We start from the raw sequence: 20,713 nt of genomic DNA, 5'->3' as shown, positions 1-20,713 counted from the left end.
AGAGAGGGCCCAAAAAATGATTCAACACCAGCTTTCATACCGAGACGATCAACCAGGGCAAGAAGGACCCCAGATCGACTCACCTTGTAAATAGTTACACTATTGACTTTGGGGGTGGGGGGAAGTGTTGTTATATATGTGGACTTGTATTTACTCTGCACAGCCACCAGAGGGCTCATCCCCTGGAGTTCCAAGGGAGCCCATAATCTCTTGGGAGCACAGGTATTTAAGGAGGCATAGAAACATAGAAACATAGAAAATAGGTGCAGGAGTAGGCCATTCGGCCCTTCTAGCCTGCACCGCCATTCAATGAGTTCATGGCTGAACATTCAACTTCAGTACCCCATTCCTGCTTTCTCGCCATACCCCTTGATCCCCCTAGTAGTAAGGACCTCATCTAACTCCTTTTTGAATATATTTAGTGAATTGGCCTCAACAACTTTCTGTGGTAGAGAATTCCACAGGTTCACCACTCTCTGGGTGAAGAAGTTCCTCCGCATCTCGGTCCTAAATGGCTTACCCCTTATCCTTAGACTGTGACCTCTGGTTCTGGACTTCCCCAACATTGGGAACATTCTTCCTGCATCTAACCTGTCTAACCCCGTCAGAATTTTAAATGTTTCTATGAGGTCCCCTCTCATTCTTCTGAACTCCAGTGAATACAAGCCCAGTTGATCCAGTCTTTCTTGATAGGTCAGTCCCGCCATCCCGGGAATCAGTCTGGTGAACCTTCGCTGCACTCCCTCAATAGCAAGAATGTTCTTCCTCAGGTTAGGAGACCAAAACTGTACACAATACTCCAGGTGTGGCCTCACCAATGCCCTGTACAACTGTAGCAACACCTCCCTGCCCCTGTACTCAAATCCCCTTGCTATGAAGGCCAACATGCCATTTGCTTTCTTAACCGCCTGCTGCACCTGCATGCCAACCTTCAATGACTGATGTACCATGACACCCAGGTCTCTTTGCACCTCCCCTTTTCCTAATCTGTCACCATTCAGATAATAGTCTGTCTCTCTGTTTTTACCACCAAAGTGGATAACCTCACATTTATCCACATTATACTTCATCTGCCATACATTTGCCCACTCACCTAACCTATCCAAGTCGCTCTGCAGCCTCACAGCATCCTCCTCGCAGCTCACACTGCCACCCAACTTAGTGTCATCCGCAAATTTGGAGATACTACATTTAATCCCCTCATCTAAATCATTAATGTACAGTGTAAACAGCTGGGGCCCCAGCACAGAACCTTGCGGTACCCCACTAGTCACTGCCTGCCATTCTGAAAAGTACCCATTTACTCCTACTCTTTGCTTCCTGTCTGACAACCAGTTCTCAATCCATGTCAGTACACTACCCCCAATCCCATGTGCTCTAACTTTGCACATCAATCTCTTGTGTGGGACCTTGTCGAACGCCTTCTGAAAGTCCAAATATACCACATCAACTGGTTCTCCCTTATCCACTCTACTGGAAACATCCTCAAAAAATTCCAGAAGATTTGTCAAGCATGATTTCCCTTTCACAAATCCATGCTGACTTGGACCCATCATGTCACCTCTTTCCAAATGCACTGCTATGACATCCTTAATAATTGATTCCATCATTTTACCCACTACCGATGTCAGGCTGACCGGTCTATAATTCCCTGTTTTCTCTCTTCCTCCTTTTTTAAAAAGTGGGGTTACATTGGCTACCCTCTTCACAGGTTGGAGAGGCACTCTGGAGACCTGCAATAAAAGACTAAGGTCACACTTTACTTTGAGCTCAGTGTTTAGTCTGACTCTTTCTCCATACACAACAGTTATATCAACAATTTGTATTTATATAGCACCTTTAATGTAGTGAAACGCCCCAAGGCGCTTCACAGGAGTATTATGACATTAAAAATTTGACAAGGAGCCACATAAGTAGAAAATAGCGCAGGTGACTAAAAGCTTGGTGAAAGAGGTAGGCTTTAAGGAGCGTCTTGAAGGAGGAAAAAGAGAGGTAGAGAGGTTTAGGGAGGGAGTTCCAGAGCTTGGGGCTGAAGCAACAGAAGGCACGGCCACCGATGGTTGAGCGATTATAATCAGGGATGCTCAAGAGGGCAGAATTAGAGGAGCGCAGACATCTCGGGGGGTTGTGGGGCTGGAGGAGATTACAGAGATAGGGAGGGGCGAGATCATGGAGGGATTTGAAAATAAGGATGAGAATTTTGAAATTGACGAGGAATCTATAATAGAAGCGTTAAAGCTGGAAGTGCAAGCAGATTTTTAATGCATTATTGATTGTACATATTAAAGGTAGTTTATGGTAATTAGAGCAGTTATGAAGGTTTTCAATGAACTTAGATCATCAAAACACAAAAGCAAAATACTGCGGATGCTGGAAATCTGAAAAAAGAGAATATTGGAAACACTCGGCAGGTCAGGCAGCCTCGTGGAGAGCGAAACAGAGTTAATGTTTCAATGATCTTGACCTGAAACGTTAACTCTGTTTCTCTGTCCACAGATGCTGCCTGACCTGCTGAGTATTTCCAGCATTTTCCATTTTGATCATCAAAACATTGGAACTCAATCCATTAATCCACTCCTATCTTACCCTGTCTGGTTTTGGACTGTACAAAAAGACAGCAATTGTACAACATATATTACAAAACTAGACACATTACCAGCCGTTGGCAGGTCCCACAAAGACCGAGACACTGCAAGTGTATATAATGACTGGAGGGAAGTCTCCAGCCATGTCGGTCATGTCTCAGGACTCTGGATCTGCACAGCCCTGGCTGTGGTTTAACTTCCACTCACGTGCAGGAAGTCTCCGGAGTTCTTGCTGATTCCGTACAGCGCATACATCAGGAACAGGGTGCTGAGGACTTCGTGGATCGCAGTGTCTGTGATCTCTGACAGCTTGGCCGCAAACAACTTCACCACCACGTAGTGGCAATGAGCCTGAGGGCAGGGAGAGCAGGAGCGAGAACACAATGAGAAACACGCACATGGTCAATCACCCTCCTGAAGAAAGAAATGAGATGCATAACAAGATTAGAGAGGTACAAAGGGAGGGGCTTCTTACAGCAACAGCAGCACAACCTTCCCCTTGCAGTGATTAGGAAAGTACCCAGATAGCAGTGCCACCCTGGGCAGTACCAAGTATTTAAATAGATGCCTGAATCCCTCCCCTCACGCTCACTCACACGAAGCCAGTAAAAGCGAGTGAGAAGCTTCCAAAAGGCGTTCGACAAAGTACCACATAATAGGCTTGCCAGCAAAGTTGAAGCCCATGGAATAAAAGGGACAGTGGCAGCATGGATACAAAAATGACAGGAAACAGAGAGTTGTGGTGAAGGGTTGTTTTTCGGACTGGAGGAAGGTATACAGTGGTGTTCCCCAGGGGTCGGTACTGGGACCACTGCTTTTCTTGATCTATATTAATGACTTGGACATGGGTGTACAGGGCACAATTTCAAAATTTGCAGATGACTCAAAACTTGGAAGTATAGTGAACAGTGAGGAGGATAGTGATAGACTTCGGGAGATATAGACAGGCTGGTGGAATGGGCGGACACGTGGCAGATGAAATTTAACACAGAAAAGTGCAAAGTGATACATTTTGGTAGGAAGAACGAGGAGTGGAAATATAAACTAAAGGGTACAATCCTAAAGGGGGTACAGGAACAGAGAGACCTGGGGGTATATGTACACAAATCGTTGACGATGGCAGGGCAGGTTGAGAAAGCGGTTAAAAAAAAAGCATGCGGGATCCTGGGCTTCATAAATAGAGGCATAGAGTACAAAAGTAAGGAAATTATGATGAACCTTTATAAAACACTGATTTGACCTCAACTGGAGTATTGTGTCCAATTCTGGGCACCGCACTTTAGGAAGGATGTGAAGGCCTTAGAGAGGGTGCAGAAAAGATTTACGAGAATGATTCCAGGGATGAGGGACTTTAGTTATGTGGATAGACTGGAGAAGCTGGGGTTGTTCTCCATGGAGCAGAGGTTGAGAGATTTGATAGAGGTGTTCAAAATCATGAGGAGTCTGGACAGAGTAGATGGAGAGAAACTGTTCTCATTGGCAGAAAGGTCGAGAACCAGAGGACATAGATTTAAGGTGATTGCAAAAGAACCAAATGTGACATGAGGAAAAACTTTTTTTTTTTTTTTTAACACAGCGAATGGTTAGAATCTGGAATGCACTGCCTGAAAGGATGGTGGAGACAGACTCAATCATGGCTTTCTTAATAAGTACCTGAAGGAAAAGAAATATGCAGGGCTATAGGAAGTGGGACTAGCTGAATTGCTCTTCCAGAGAGCCAGCACGGGCTCGACGGGCCGAATGGCCTCCTTCTGTGCTGTAACGTCTAATTATATCCCTACAATAATCCAGCCAAGGTCAATATTACCACTCGGCAATGGCGATCCCTGGGGCACAATCCCATGTCACCTTTTGGTTTCAGGGAGCGATTGTACTGCTGTTGCTGCAATGGGTCAGTGCTGCCCACCACTGGCACCCTACACCAAGTGTGCCACGGTTCACAGTGTGCTAGGCACAGGCAACCGGACTCAAAACCCAGCCACAAGGGAGGCATGATCCAGTACAAGGGAGGGCAAGGGGAAATTTATCTCCCATATACAGAGAAGAGGAGGAAAGGGAAGGAGAGAGTAAATGTACCTCCCGTAACAGAGGAGGAGAAGGGTGGGGAGGGGAGGGAAGAAGAGGGAAAGGGAAGCGAAGGACAGGACAAATCCACTTTGCTTAACAACATTTATTTATATAATGCCTTTAATGTAGTAAAATGTCCCAAGGCGCTTCATAGCAGCGTTACAAGATAAAACAAATAAATTTGGCACCGAGCCACATAAGAAATAATTACGTCAGAGGTCAAAGAGATACATTTTAAGGAGTGTCTTAAAGGAGGAAAGAGGTAGAGAGACAGAGAGGTTTAGGGAGGGCGTTCCAGAGCTTGTTGCCCAGGCAACAGAAGGCACGGCCACCGATGGTTGAGTGATTATAATCAGGGATGCTCAAGAGGGCAGAATTAGAGGAGTGCAGATATCTTGGGGCGGGGGGGGGGGGTTGTGGGGCTGAAGGAAATTACAGAGATGGGGAGGGGCGAGGCCATGGAGGGATTTGTAAACAAGGATGAGAATTTTGAAATCGAGGCGTTGCTTAACCGGGAGCCAATGTAGGTCAGCAAGCACAGGGGTGATGGGTGAGTGGGACTTGGTGCGAGTTAGGACACGGGCTGCCGAGTTTTGGATGACCTCTAGTTTACGGAGGGTAAAATGTTGGAGGCCAGCCAGGAATGTGTTGGAATAGTGAAGTCTAGAGGTAACAAAGGCATGGATGAGGGGGTAAGAGAGGAAGCAACCTCCTGAACAAGGGCGACTCACCCCCGACGCTCTGACCAGGTCGATGGAGGTGCTGTTCCAGGCCTCCTCCTTGCTCTTCCTGCGCCCCAGCTCCACCTGATAGTTCTGGGCAGCTGCTTCAACCAGGCTAGGGTGGAAGTAGAGGGAGTGGATGAGTGAAGGGAGAAAATTATTACACAAAGCATCTACAAGGAGAATCGGCGACAGATCCTGATCAAATCTAGAGTCCCAGACCAGTCCTGTACATGCCGGAGGGTAGTGAGGTGTGTTGGTCTCCATACTCATACACACATCTCTACCTGATCAGACCGAGCTGAAACAGAAACAGAAGGTTAATCCTCACATTAAATATCCCTTACACGACAAAGCTGCCTTTCAGAATTGGTCGGGTCGTGCGTGCTTTCCGTGCAAGACACTAAGGCTGAAAGGAACAAAGGAGGTAGATCAGCAAGTACTGATTGAGACAAGAGAGTGATTGTAAGAGTGAGTCAGAGGGAGCAAATGGAAAAATCGTAAAAACAAAAGGGTCTAGTAGCCACCCCAAGACATTGGATTATTCCTGTCGAGCTGAGCAGCTAAGAACCTCAGAAATTATAGCACCAAAGGAGGTAATTCAGCCTGTTGCACCTATTCAACCAAAGCACCTATTCACAAATGCTATCCTCTGTGACTATGACTGTGATGCATTATCCATCCTGAGTCTCGCTGTAGGCTGACCACACCATTTTCTGGTGCTCAGCTTGTGGCACTGTCCTCGCCTGGGTATCCCAACATAGCCAGAGCATCTCCAGAAGTGGCTTGCCTTCCCATCTCCTGCACTATTACCTCCAGAATCCCCCAAGCATCTATCCTTGGAATCTTCCACTTCCTGGTCAACATACCGTCCCTTGGTAAGGTAATCTGCGGACATGGGTCAGCTTCCACATGTACGCTGTTGACAGCCAGCTCTCCTTCTCTCGACCCTCTACTGTAGTTGATGTTGCCCAGCTGCGTGTCCGACATGCAGTCCTGCATGAGCCACAATTTCCTCGAGTTAAACACTGGAAGGATTGAAGTGATCTTCAGCCCCCGCCAACGACTCAAACCCTCTCCCTGGCCCGTCTCAGGCTAAACCAGACCGCTTGCAACCTCGACGTCCTATTTCCCATCACAAAGACTGTCTATTTCCACCTTTGTAACATTGCTGCTGAAACCCTCATCATTGTGTTTGAAACATAGAAAATAGGTGCAGGAGTAGGCCATTCGGCCCTTCGAGCCTGTACCACCAGTCACTCCTAGACTCGACTATTCCAAAGTTCTCCTGGCTGACCTCCCACTCTCCATAAACTTAATAAGTTCGTCCAAAACTTTGCTGTCGGTATCCTATCCTGCACCAAGTCCCTCAACCATGCTCCCGATCGTCCTTGCTAACCTACATCGCTCCTGGTCCCCCAATTCTCACCTGTTTAAACCCCTTCATAGTCTCACTTACCCCTGCCTATTGCTGTAACTTCCTCCAGCCCGACATCCATTCCTGTTGTATATCCCCCACCCCATACCTTACCATTGGCTCGCTGTCTCAGTACCCTTAATTTTCTTTTGAGGAGTCCTCAATTGATGTCTCCTTCTTATTAAATCTTTTATTATTTACCTGCTCAAAATCTTTCAGAATTTTGTCAACCTCTATTCTCTCCATCTTCCAGTGGGAAAAAAGCACCAATTTTTGAAGCCTTTCTTCATACTATAATCTCTTATTCCAGGTATCAAGTGTGTGAATCTTCACTGTGCTTTTTCCATAGCTTGAATATCCTTCTGATAAATGAGTTTCCTCAAACTGCACACAGCACTGTAGCTGTGGTCTAATCAAAGTCTTCTACAAATTCAACAAAATGTCCTTGTTTTAGATTCAATGCCTCCATGTTAAAATATACAGAATCCCATGTGCCTTTTAATGATTCAAGAATGATCCCCTTGGATTGGAAAATTGCCAATGTCACTCCAGTATTTAAGAAGGGTGGGAGAAATAAGCTAGGAAATTATAGGTCTATTTATTAGTCCAACGTCCGTTGTGGGAACGTTACTAGAATCTGTTATTAGGGACAGTGACTGAGCATTTGGACAAATAGGAGTTGATCAGAGAGAGTCAGCATGGATTTGTAAAGGGCAGGTCAAGTCTAACGAAGAGGTGGATAAGTGAGTCTATGGAAGGCATTCGATAAGGTTTTACACAAGAGACTTGGCAAAAGTGAAAGTGTATGGAATTTCAAGCAACCTTTTGATATGGGAAGGGAATTGGTTAGAAGGTAGGAGACAGATGTGACTAGTGGCGTTCCCAGGGATCTGTACTGTGTCCTCAGCTTTTCACTATATTTATCAATGACTTAGATAAAGGAATAGAGAGACATATAGACAAGTTTGCTAACGACACTAAGTCAGTGGCACAGTAAGTAGTGTGGATGGGAGCAGAAAGTTGAAAAGGGACACTGATAGATTAAGTGAGTGGGTAAAACTGTGGCAAATGGAATTCAATGCGGGAATGTGCGAGGTCATCCACTTTGGACCCAAGGTAGATAGATTAGAGTATTTTCTAAATGGTGAGAAGCTAGGAACTGTGAAGGAGCAAAGAGATTTAGGGATCCAAGTACAAAAATCACTAAAAACTAGTGGACAGGTACAAAAAATAATTTAAAACGTTAATAGCAGGTCAGCCTTTATGTCAGGACACTGCATTACAAAGGGGTGAAAGTTATGTTACAGCTGTACAGAGCTCTGGTTAGATCCCAGCTGGAGTATTGCATCTCAGGAAGGATATGTTGGCCTTGGAGGAGGATTTATAGCGCAGCGCAGATTTACATAGGATTACATCGGATATACGACACAGAAAACAGGCCATTCAGCCCAACCAGTCCATGCCGGCCTTTATGCTCCACTTGAGCCTCCTCCTGTCTTTCCTCATCTAAATCTATCAGCATAACCCTCTATTCCCTTCTCCTCATATGTGTGTCTAGCCTGCCATTAAATGTATCTATATTATTTGCCTCAACCCCTCCCTGTGGTAGCATGTTCCACATTCTCACCACTCTCTGGGTAAAGAATTTTCTTCTGAATTCTCTATTGGATTTCTTGGTGACTATCTTACATTGATGGCCTCTAGTTATGCTCTTCCCCACAAGTGAATACCCTCTCTCTGTATCTACTCTATCTAAACATTTCAGAATTTTAAGGAATTCTATTAGGTCACTCCTCGGCCTTTTTTTCAAGAGAAAAAAGATCTAGCCTGTTCATCCCTTCCTGATATGTATACCCTCGCATTTCGGATATTATCCTTGTAAATCTTCTCTGCACCCTCTCCAGTGCCTCTATATCCTTTTTAGAATCTGGTGACCAGAACTGCATGCAGTATCCAAGTGTGATCTAACCAAGGTTGGATACAGGTTTAACATAACTTCACTACTTTTCAATTCTATACCTCGAGAAATAAACCCTAGTGCTTGGTTTGCTTTTTTATGGCCTTGCTAACCTGTGTCACAACTTTTAGCGATTTGTGCATTTGTACTCCGAGATCCCTTTGTTCCTCTACCCCACCTAGACTCAGACCCTCCAAGTAATAAGCGACCTTCCTATTCTTCACACCAAAATGTAATACCTCACATTCATCTGTGTTGAACTTCATTTGTCAATTATATGCACAGGGCTAGAAGGGTTAAATTATAAATAAAGAAATAAAGAAAGAAAGAAAGAAAGACTTGCATTTCTATAATGCCTTTCACGACTGCTGGATGTCTCAAAACGCTTTACAGCCAATGAAGTATTTTTGGAGTGTAGTCACTGTTGTAATGTGGGAACCATAACATTATTTATCCTTGATCGTTCTTCAGTGACAGACAGAATGTGACTTTAACCTTAATTGCACGAGTGATTTTTGTCAGAATAACAATCTTCGCATAATCAAACTGAGTGTCCGCCAATTCAAAAATGTTTTCAGAGAAGTGACAGCAATCACCCTCCAGGATTTCTAAGTCAAGTAGTTTATTATATGCCTGATGCTTTTGGGTCAATAAACAACAAAGAATATTGTTCCTTTTTGTGTGTACTTGTACATGAATAGGATTATAAGTGATTCCAAATACTGGCCAGACACCATATACACATCTGGCTTCTGGAACTTAAAAGGTGCAAAATGTTCTAAAAGCACTGTGGTTTTAAAGATATGTTCATGTATACCTTGATTCCATACCTCACTATTGGCTTAGTTTCTATGGCACATAAAGTGGGGAAGAAATTGAGCCATATTGCACCTGTTTAATACGGACAGAATTCCAACTTCGGGCACAAGCATTTTGCACCCAAAGGACGCCTGAAAGTCATCCAACCCACTATTAGCTCAGGCCATTTTTCAGGCGTTCCTGGTGCTCACCTAAAACCACTGTTGGGCTGCTCATTTACATATATGGGCCAGCCACACAATGCGATATGTGCGCGCACTAGGTCTATGCAGCAGAGCTGGTCTCCAGTCGTCTTGGTTAACCCTTGCCACTGGACCAAAACCGAGCTCTGTCAAGCCCGTGTGGTGGCTGGTGTGCAACGGCCACCACACATTAAAAAAAATCCACGCACAGGCATCTTCCACCCTTCAACATGGAATATTAGGTCCTTCATTGAAACACCTGTGAACTCATCCCTTTTTAGCATGGAAGCAAGTCATCCTCAATACGAGGGACCGCCTATGATGATGATGGTGGTGGGAAATGTGGCAGCCAATTTGCGCACAGCAAGCTCCCACAAACAGCACTGTGATAATGACCAGATAATCTGTTTTTGTTATGTTGATTGAGGGATAAACATTGGCCAGGACACCGGGGAGAACTCTTCGAAATAGTGCAATGGGATCTTTTACATCCATCTGAGTGCAGACGGGGCCTCGATTTAACGTCTCATCCTCAGTACTGCACTGGGAGTGTCAGCCTAGCTTTATGTGCTCAGGACCCTGGAGTGGGCTCGCATTCCCTCGAGTATAGAAGATTAAGGCGTGATCTAATTGAGGTGTTTATGATGAGTAAAGGAGTTGATAGGGTAGATAGAGAGAAACTATTTCCGCTGGTGGGGAAGTCCGGAACAAGGGGGTATCACCTTAAAATTAGAGCCAGGCCGTTCAAGGGTGATGTCAGGAAGCACTTCTTCAAACATAGTAGTGGAAATATGGAAGTCTCTCCCCAAAATACTGTTGAGACTGGGGATGAAGTGAAAATTGCAAAACGGATCAAATTTTGTTTGGTAAAGTATCAAGGAATATGGAGCAAAGGGAGGTAGATGGAGTTAAGATAGAGATCAGCCATTATCTAGTGGAATGACAGAACAGGCTCGAGGGACTGAATGCCTCCTCCAGTTCCTATGTTGCCAATGCTCTTCTCTATCTGTTCCACCATCCAGGATACACCTTATTCTTTTTCCCAAACTATAAACTGAATTACAGCTGACACTTACTTGCCTCCTTCTCCAATCTCCTTTGTCACTCAGTTTTCCGTGGCCCCAAATTTAGCATCAGCAAACTTCAATACCATTCCTCTAGTGGCCATGTCTAAATTATTTATACAGATAGAAAACAAGAGGGAGATCACAGCACGTCAGGGGTCCCACTCCCAGGACACTGGAACATATCCTGAGTCCCACTGTTAAGGGGTGGTGTGAATCTTACCACAGGACACGGGAACATCCTGAGGGACTAAGTGTCTATGATGTGATGGTCCTACCCCAGGACAGTGGAACAAAGGAGGACCAAGAATCTGATAAAGAAAGGGAAAATAGAATGAATGAGAGAGTAATCTAGCGAGAGACATAAAAACAGACTGTAAAAGCTTCTATAGGTATGTGAAAAAGGAAAAGATTAGCGAAAGTAAACGTGCATCCCTTACAGGCTAACACAGGAGAAATTATACTGGGGAAGGAGAAAACGGCAGAGAAATTAAACAAATACTTTGAGAAATTCAGGAGCACCCGTTTGGAGCACTACCATTAAAAGTTTGAAAAATTAGCTCCAGGCACAAATGTTTTCAAACTTTTAAAATAATTCGGCGGCTGTGCTCCGGGAAGTGGAGCACTAAATCAGGCGCTCCAGTTCCCTCCTGGAGTGCAATTGTCAGCAGGCGGGGCAGCACTCCAGGAGGGAGTGGAGCAGCACTCAGCGCTGCCGCGTCGAAAGGCTCCTTCACTCTGCAAAGAAAAGCCTCCACGACGGCAGCCGCAATCCTGCCCAATCAGCCCGGCATGCAGAGCATCGGGCTGATCGATTGCGGGCAGCAACCCACGGAAAAATCTGCGAGAGAGAAGGTACATTTTTTTTTTTAAATAAATAAAAGTTACCTTGACCACCTCACCTTTGAGTATCGCCCCCGAAGCACCCGGCCTCCCGATGCATGCCTCCTGCAGCTGACGGTGTTTTTGCCCGGTGATGCTGCAGGTGACGGAACGCAAGTTCGGCTCCGGGGCGCTACGCACGGCAATGACCTCAAGATTTCCGGGCGAAGGAGATCAGGGCATAATGCCGTACGATCGCCACAAAACTGCTGCTGAATGTGGCGGGAGCCGATGTTATCGCCGCGCCCAGTGGCAACCCAGTGAGCGAGGTGCTAATGAGGCCAATTTCTATGCTTTTGTGTCTTGTCCTCACGGAAGAAGATGCAAAAAACTTGCCGGAAATAGTGGAGAACCATGGGTCTAGCGACAATGAGGAACTGAAAGAAATTAGTATGAGTAAAAAAAAGTGCTGGAGAAATTAATGGGATTGAAAGCCAAAAAATCCCCTGGACCTGATGGCCTACATCCTAGAGTTTTGAAAGAGATAGTGGATGCATTGGTTGTCATCTTCCCAAATTCCATAGATTCTAGAAAGGTTGCCGCGGATTGGAAGGTAGGAAATGTAACCTAGCTATTTAAGCAAGGAGGGAGAGAGAAAACGGGTAACTATAGACCAGTTAGCCTGACATAAATAGTAGGGAAAATGCTAGAATCTATTATTAAGGGCATGGTATCAGGGCACTTAGAAAATAATAATAGGATTGGGTGGAGTCCACACAGATTTATGAAAGGGAAATCATGTTTGACAAATCGTTTCTTTGAGGTTGTAACTAGTAGAATAGATAAGGGGGAACCAGTGGATGTGGTGTATTTAGATTTTCAGAAGACAGAAAACAGAGTAGGAATAAACGGGTCATATTCGGGTTGGCAGGCTGTAACTAGTGGGATCAGTGCTTGGGCCTCAGCTATTTACAATCTATATCAATGATTTGGATGAGGGGACCAAATGTAATATATCCAAGTTTGCTGATGGTACAAAGCTAGGTGGGAATGGAAGTTGTGAGGAGGATGCAAAGAGGCTTCAAGGGGATATAGACAGGCTAAGTGAGTGGGCAAGAACATGGCAAATAGAATATAATGTGGAGATATGTGAAGTTATCTACTTGGTAGGAAAAATAGAAAAGCAAAGCAGAGTATTTTTTTTAAGAAGGTGAGAGATTGAGAAATGTTGGTGTTCAGAGGAACCTGGGTGTCCTTGTATACGAATCACACTGAAAGTTAACATGCCGGTACAGCAAGAAATTAGGAAAGCAAATGGTATGTTGGACTTTACTACAAGATGATTTGAGTTAAGACATCTTACTGCAATTATATACACCCTGGTGAGACCACATCTGGAGCATTATGTACAATTTTGATCTCCTTACCCAAGAAATGATATACTTGCCATAGAGGGAGTGCAACGAAGGTTCATCAGACTGATTCCGGAGTTGGGGGATTGTCCTATGAAGAGAGATTGAGTAGACTAGGCCTATAATCTCTAGAGTTTAGAAGAATTAGAGGCGATCTCATTGAAACATTAAAACAAATTCTGACAAGGCTTGACAGGGTAGATGCAGGGAGGATGCCTGGGGAGTCTAGAACCAGGGGTCACAGTCTCAGAATAAGGGATCAGCCATTTAGGACTGAGATGAGGAGAAACTTTTTCACTCAGAGGGTGGTGAATCTTTGGAATTCTCTACCCCAGAGAGCTGTGGAGGCTCAGTCTTTGAGCATATTCAAGACAGAGATAGAGAGATTTTTGGATATTAAGGGAATCAAGGGATATGGGAATAGTGCAGGAAAGTGGAGTTGAGGTAAAGATCAGCCATGATCTTACTGAATGGTGGAGCAGGATCGAGGGGCCGAATGGCCTGCTCCTGTTCCTATTTCTTATGTTCTTATGTAACATCCTGAGGGACTCGGAGGGGATGGTGGTCTTATCCCAGACGATCAAAGAAAGTCGATCACTACGAGGCACAGCAAACACAGGTCACCTCCTGGTACTCACTTGGCTGCTCGCAATTTGTACGCTTCCACGAGCCTGCTGACGTCGTTGATGTTCATCACTATTGGTCGACTGGCCACCTGCTGGGGCTGGAGGTGGCTGCACAGATCGTTCAGGTACGAGACTGCACCCGATAGCTTCTGACCAGACTTGGCCTGAGTATAACTCTTGAACAGGTACCTGCAACACAGCAGATAATCCATCACCAGCAGTTTATATGAGCAACGAAACAAGTCTCCAAATAGCGCAAAGCCGGGGGGGGGGGAACTAACAGAGGACTTTAGCATAGAATCAAACAGCACAGGAATCACGTTATGACTTTTTCACTCAGAGGGTGGTGAATCTTTGGAATTCTCTACCCCAGAGAGCTGTGGAGGCTCAGTCTTTGAGCATATTCAAGACAGAGATAGAGAGATTTTTGGATATTAAGGGAATCAAGGGATATGGGAATAGTGCAGGAAAGTGGAGTTGAGGTAAAGATCAGCCATGATCTTACTGAATGGTGGAGCAGGATCGAGGGGCCGAATGGCCTGCTCCTGTTCCTATTTCATTTCTATAGCGCCTTTCACGACCACCGTATGTCTCAAAGCGCTTTACAGCCAATTGGAGTGTAACCATTGTTGTAATGTGGGAAACACGGCAGCCAATTTGCGCACAAGCAAACAGCAATATGATAATGATAATCTGTTTTTTTATGTTATACTGATTAAGGGATAAATATTAGCCAGGACACCGGAGATAACTCCCCTGCTCGTCTTCAAAATAGTGCCATGGGATCTTTTACAGCCACCTGAGAGAGCAGACGGGACCTCGGTTTAACGTCTCATCCGAAAGACGGCAGCTCTGACAGTGCAGCACTCCCTCAGCTCTGCACTGGAATGTCAGCCTAGATTTTTTTTTATGTGCTCAAGTTCCTAGAGTGGGACTTGAACCCACAACCTTCTGACTCAGAGGCGAGTGTGCTGCCCACTGAGCCATGACTGACAAGCATCAGAGAAAGCAGTGAGGATGCAAATAAAACTTCCCCGCTCCGGACATGCAGTCTGTGACTTCTCCTGGATGATCTCAAGAATCTAAGAGGGGTAATACATAATAACCGCCTGTCTCCGTGCCACATGGGCCGGTCCTGGGTTCCCATTAATCTGCAGGCATCTTGCGTTTCTGATACCAACAGATCTCATTTTGACTTGGGGTTTATCCAAAATAAATGAAGCAACAGCGCTGAAAACATTCTGTTCCAAACCTCCAAGACCACAATATTCAAACAGGGCAAACAACGAATGAGAAACACAGCGGAAGAAGGACCAAGTTACGTTAGCTTTGGGGGTTCGATTTCCTGGGTTCTCGGGCCACACGTAATCCTAGATCCACGGGTCAGACACCCTAGCCCTAGACTGTGCTTGGGGTACAGGGACAGACAATACAGTGTCACCACTCTCAGGCCTGGAGATAGGAGGGAGTACCAGTGAGTATGTTTGCACAATTCTTAAATCCTCAGGATAGAGAAAGACTTGCATTTATATAAAGACTTGCATTTATATAGCGCCTTTCACGACCACCAGATGTCTCCAAGCGCTTTACAGCCAATGAAGTACTTTTGGCGTGTAGTCACTGTTGTAATGTGGGAAACGCGGCAGTCAATTTGCGCACAGCAAGCTCCCACAAACAGCACTGTGATAATGACCAGATAATGTTTTTGTTATGTTGATTGAGGATAAATATTGGCCAGGACACCGGGGATAACTCCCTTGCTCTTCTTCAAAATAGTGCAATGGGATCTTTTAAGTCCCCCAGAGAGCTGGTGGGGCCTCGGTTGAACGTCTCATCTGAAAGACGGCACCTCCGACAGTGCAACACGCCCTCAGCACTACACCGGAGTGCATATAGCGTCTTTCACAACCTCAGGGCGTCCCAAGGGGCTTTACAGTCCATGAAGAAGCTTTGAAATGTGGTAACATAGGGAACGTGGCAGAAGGTGAGTTGACCCCCGAAGGTCACACACCAAAGGATGCGGTTCAGCGTCCAATGTACCCCACAGCCGGTGCCGAACCCTTACCTGGCCGTCTGCAGCATCATCACCGTGTTCTCTCCTTCATACGTGCAGGTGGGCGAGAAGGTGACGTAGATATCCGGGAGCCCGCTGGACCGCGAGTACCCGTGACCACCGCACGCCATTCGACATTCCTCGATTCCGGCACTGGCCACCCAGGTGGTGAAGGCCTTCAGCCCGGCAGACAGGGAGTGGAGCTGGAATCAAACCGTAAAGCAGTGAGCACAGCGGTCACGAATTAGTTAGGGTGAGGGTCGAGCAGGGGACAAGCAAATAAACATTTGGGAGCAACAGAAACGACTAGCCAATATTTATCCTCAACCAACATAACAAAAACAAATTATCTGGTCATTATCACATTGCTGTTTGTGGGAGCTTGCTGTGCGGAAATTGGCTGCCGCATTTCCTACATTACAACAGTGACTACACTCCCAAAGTACTTCATTGGCTATAAAAACTCTGGTCAGACCCCATCTGGAGTAATGCGTTCAGTTCTGGGCACCACACCTCAGGAAAGGTATATTGGTCTCGGAGCGGGCGCACCGCAGATTCACCAGAATGATACCGGGGCCGAGAGCATGCAGAAATCAAGCGCAGGCAGCAGAAAGAGCGTGCGGCAAACTAGTCCCACCCACCCTTTCCCTCAACAACTATCTGTTCCACCTGTGATAGAGTCTATGGCTCTCATATTGGACTGTTCAGCCACCAAAGGACTCACTTCAGGAGTGGAAACAAGTCTTCCTCGATTCCAAGGGACTGCCTATGATGATGACCGGGGCTAAAAGGCTTAAATGATGAGGACAGGTTGCACAGACTCGGCCTGTATTCCCTGGAGTATAGAAGATTAAGAGCCGATCAAATTGCAGGGGTAGAGTTTCTGCTTGGGCACAATCGGAAAACTGGATGCAAATTGGGCTGGTTTTCCAAAGTGAAGTTACAGTTCAAGTTTCCGCCCAAACTCATTTGCAATCACAAGTGTAAAATCTTCAACAAACCAGGGCAATTGGTCACCATAATAGGACGCAATTGTTAATTTTTTTCCCTTTGCATTAAAATCTATTCCTCAAAATATTTAAGAGTGGTAACCTGGTGCACTAGAATACAGACCCCCAGACAACGATTAGAACAGATGATTTTGGAGGAAGTTCATACGTCAGTACAGAAGTACAGTACAGAATATGGGCCTGTTCCTGCTCTAGGAGCTACCGAGCACTGCCTGCTGCACTGAGGAAGGAATTCAGCCTGGGCCATAAATCTTCCTCCCTTGGTCACGACACATCAGGGAAGGCAGGTCCTGTGCCGGGTGTACGCTTTGTATGATTAGAGGAAAAATAAAAATCACGTGCACCACAAAACTGAGTTGAAATGATTACACTGGGATGGAAGGAATTCCCTCAATTGCTTTAAAAATGTAATTCTCGATATGCAGGCATCGACAACTTGTGTTTATATAGTGCCTTTAACATAGTGAAACGTCACAAGGTGCTTCACAGGAGTATTATGGGACAAAAGATTTAATCCCCAAGCCACACAAGGAGAAATTAGGGCAGGTGACCAAAAGCTTGGTCAAAGAGGTAGGTTTTAAGGAGCATCTTGAAGGAGAAAAGAGAAGTGGAGAGGTTAAGGCAGGGAATTCCAGAGCTTGGGGCCGAGGCAACAGAAGGCACGGCCACCAATGGTTGAGCGTATATAATCAGGAATGCTCAAGAGGGCAGAATTAGGGGAGCAGACATCTCGGGGGATTGTGGGGCTGGAGGAGATTACAGAGACAGGGAGGGGCGAGGGCATGGAGGGATTTGAAAATAAGGATGAGAATTTTGAAATCGAGGCATTGCTTAACCGGGAGCCAATGTAAGTCAGCGAGCACAGGGGTGATGGGCGAGCGGGACTTGGTGCGAGTTAGGACACGGGCAGCTGAGTTTTGGATCACCTCTAGTTTACGTAGGGTAGAATGTGGGAGGCCAGCCAGGTGTGTGTTGAAATAGTCAAGTCTAGAGGTAACAAAGGCATGGATGAGGGCTTCAGCAGCAGATGAGCTGCGGCAAGGGCAAAGACGGGCGATGTTACGGAGGTAGAAATAGGCAGTCTTAGTTATGCTGCGGATATGTGGTCGAAAACTCATTTCAAATATGACACCAAGGTTGTGAACTGCAAGGTTGAGCCTCAGACAGAAGTTGGGGAGAGGGATGGAGTCAGTGGCGAGGGAACAGAGCTTGTGGTGGGGACCGAAAACAATGGCTTCGGTTTTTCCAATATTCAATTGGAGAAAATTTCTGCTCACCCAGAACTGGATGTTGGACAAGTAGTCTGACAATTTAGAGACAGAGGAGGGGTCGAGAGAAGTGGTGGTGCGATATAGCTGGATGTCGTCAGCGTACATGTGGAAACTGACGCCGTGTTTTCAGATGATGTCGGCATGAGGCAACATGTAGATGAGAAATAGGAGGGGGCCAAAGATAGATCCTTGGGGGACACCAGAGGGGGTAATGATGCGGGGGCAGGAAGAGAAACCGTTGCAGGTGATTCTCTAGCTACGGTTAGATAGATAAGAATGGAACCAGGCATCCCTGGCAAGGCCAGCATTTATTGCATATCCCTAGTTGCCCTCGAGATGGTGGTGGTGAGTTGCCTTCTTTTTGAACTGCTGTAATCCGTGCGGTGAAAGTGCTCGCACAGTGCTGTTAGGTTGAGAGTTTCAGGATTTTGATCCAGTGACGAAGGAACTTCTAAATCAGGATGGTGTGTGATTTTGAGGGGGACCTGGAGGTGGTCTTCCCATGCACCTTATCCTTCTAGATGATGGAGGTCGTGGGTTTGGGAGGTGCTGTTGAAGAAGCCTTGGCGAGTTTCTGCAATGCATCGTGTAGGTAAGACACACTGCAGCCACGGCGCACTGGTGGTGGAGGGAGAGGATGTTTAAGGTGTTGGATGGGCTGTCGATCAAACAGACCGCTTCGTGAAGGTGCATCGAGACATGAGGCCGTTTAACATTTGTGGGGGAGAGGGATGGATAAAATAGACAAGCCGTGTTGGGTGAGGAGAGGACAGCTTTGTGTTTTGAGCATTATCTGCTACCTGACCTCCAGTGTGCTTGGTTGTTGCAAGTGATTTGACTGGAGATCCATTTGAGGCAACTAGAACATATTTGGAGATGGAATTTTAGTCCTTACATCTTAGAATTAGACACTCAGGAAACTTAAAGGCAGTCTTGAACAGCCTCACCTTCTAGACTCACACAAGAACCATTCACATAGGAGCGAGGTAGCAAAGGACAGCTGGGACCCATGGAGCCAAACCTCTATAGCCAGCACCTTCAGGGGAGAAACGAGGGTGGAAGGGAACGGAGAAATTCCCATCCAGGCATCAATAGTGACCTGCTGTTTTGAGCCCTCTAATTCAGTTTGGAAGGAGCCTCCAACTGGAGACAGCTTGAGGCAAGATGGACCATGGGACACCATAGGACACTCTGGAATGAAGGGCAGCAGCTGCTCAGTTACTGTAGGCTGCATGCAGACCCGTTTATACAAAACAGTGATACAGCCAGCAGTGATTAGAACAATGCAGGGTAGCCTGACACACCAGGCCTCTAACCGCCCCCCATACCTCGGGTAACTGGCTGTAGTCTCCATCGTTCATGTCCCCGGTGATGCGATGGTACGTGTCCCTCATGAAGTTTCCCACGAAGCGGAAGGCGTAGGCCGTCGCCAGCAGGGGGAAGAGCTTGTACTGTTGGGTCTGATAATCCAGTATCTGGGGCTCTGGAGCGCTAGAGAGACCAATTACAGCCAACGTTACTCAAACATTCGAAACAAAAGATCCAATCACGTTGCGCAGGCACAAGAAGTGAAGCCAGTTCTCGGTATTTTTGGCCAATACGAAGCTTTCAAGACAGATCAGTAGATTCAGGGTAAAGGCATCAAAAGATTTGGAAGGAAGGTGGGCAAAAGGAGTTGTGGTGCAGATCAGCCATGATCTAATTGAATGGCGGAAAAGGCTCAAGGGGCTGAATGGCCTCCTCCTCCTATGTGCATTGCTAGGTAAAGAAAGAAAGACTTACATTTATATAGCACCTTTCACGACCACCGGACATCACAAAGTGCTTTACAGCCAATGAAGTATTTTCGAAGTGTAGTCACTGTTGTAATGTGGTAAATGCAGCAGCCAATTTGCGCACAGCAAGCTCCCACAGACAGCAATGTGATAATGACCAGATAAACTGTCCTTGTTCTGTTGATTGAGGGATAAATATTGGCCAGGACATCGGGGATAACTCCCCTGTTTTCTTCAAAATACTGGCCACGGGATCTTTTACGTTCATCTGAGAGAGCAGGCGAGGCCTCGGTTTAATGTCTCATCCGAAAGACGGCACCTCTGATAGTGCAGCACTCCCTCAGGAGTGTCAGCCTAGATTTATATGCTCAAGTTCCTGGAGTGGGACTTGAACCCACAACCTTCTAACTCAGTGGCGAGTGTGACACCCAACGAGCCACAGCTGACATCTGTGGTAAGGCAACGTTTAAATTAAAAGCCTCTAAATGCACTCCACTCCTTTTATTCAGCAAAGGCAGCAAGTGACCCTTCATTAAGTTATTTTCCTTTGAGTGCGGGGCATATAAATCTGACTATCTTGGGGGCCCTGACTCACCATATTCTCAGGTGAAGGTGCTGCAAGGGTGGGCTGCAGGCATTCATGACAATATATCACCACCAAACTGCAATGGACTTGCTCCCGACTGGTACTCTCAGTGTTACTGCTGGGTGTGCTCTCGTACGTATTGGGGTTCACATCTATCGAACTCAGAAAAGATCTATATAGTCTCCCCGGTGTCCTGGTCAATATTTATCCCTCAATCAACATAACAAAAACAGATTATCTGGTCATTATCACATTGCTGTTTGTGGGAGCTGGCTGTGCACAAATTGGCTGCCGCGCTGCTCACATTACAACAGTGACTACACTTCAAAAGTACTTCATTGACTG

At 46.1% G+C, this 20,713-nt stretch overlaps 1 protein-coding gene across 3 annotated transcripts in view; it reads right to left on the bottom strand.

Annotated features, from left to right (window-relative positions):
• The window catches only part of acox1 (acyl-CoA oxidase 1, palmitoyl), an 80,815-nt gene that overhangs the window by 14,987 nt on the left and 45,115 nt on the right, over positions 1 to 20,713 (bottom strand). For all 3 annotated transcript variants that reach the window (XM_070857469.1, XM_070857468.1, XM_070857470.1), the window contains exons 8-12: positions 19,336 to 19,498; positions 15,739 to 15,929; positions 13,686 to 13,862; positions 5,384 to 5,489; positions 2,793 to 2,936 (exon numbers count right to left, since the gene is read on the bottom strand). In XM_070857469.1, coding sequence (XP_070713570.1) covers positions 2,793 to 2,936; positions 5,384 to 5,489; positions 13,686 to 13,862; positions 15,739 to 15,929; positions 19,336 to 19,498 — 781 coding nt within the window. The remainder of the gene's footprint in view (positions 1 to 2,792; positions 2,937 to 5,383; positions 5,490 to 13,685; positions 13,863 to 15,738; positions 15,930 to 19,335; positions 19,499 to 20,713) is intronic.

The sequence above is a fragment of the Pristiophorus japonicus genome, chromosome 16 (assembly GCF_044704955.1).
Source record: "Pristiophorus japonicus isolate sPriJap1 chromosome 16, sPriJap1.hap1, whole genome shotgun sequence".
Classification (NCBI taxonomy): domain Eukaryota; kingdom Metazoa; phylum Chordata; class Chondrichthyes; family Pristiophoridae; genus Pristiophorus; species Pristiophorus japonicus.
Note: the sequence above shows the minus strand (reverse complement) of the source record. Positions and strands in the feature narration are given on the sequence as shown.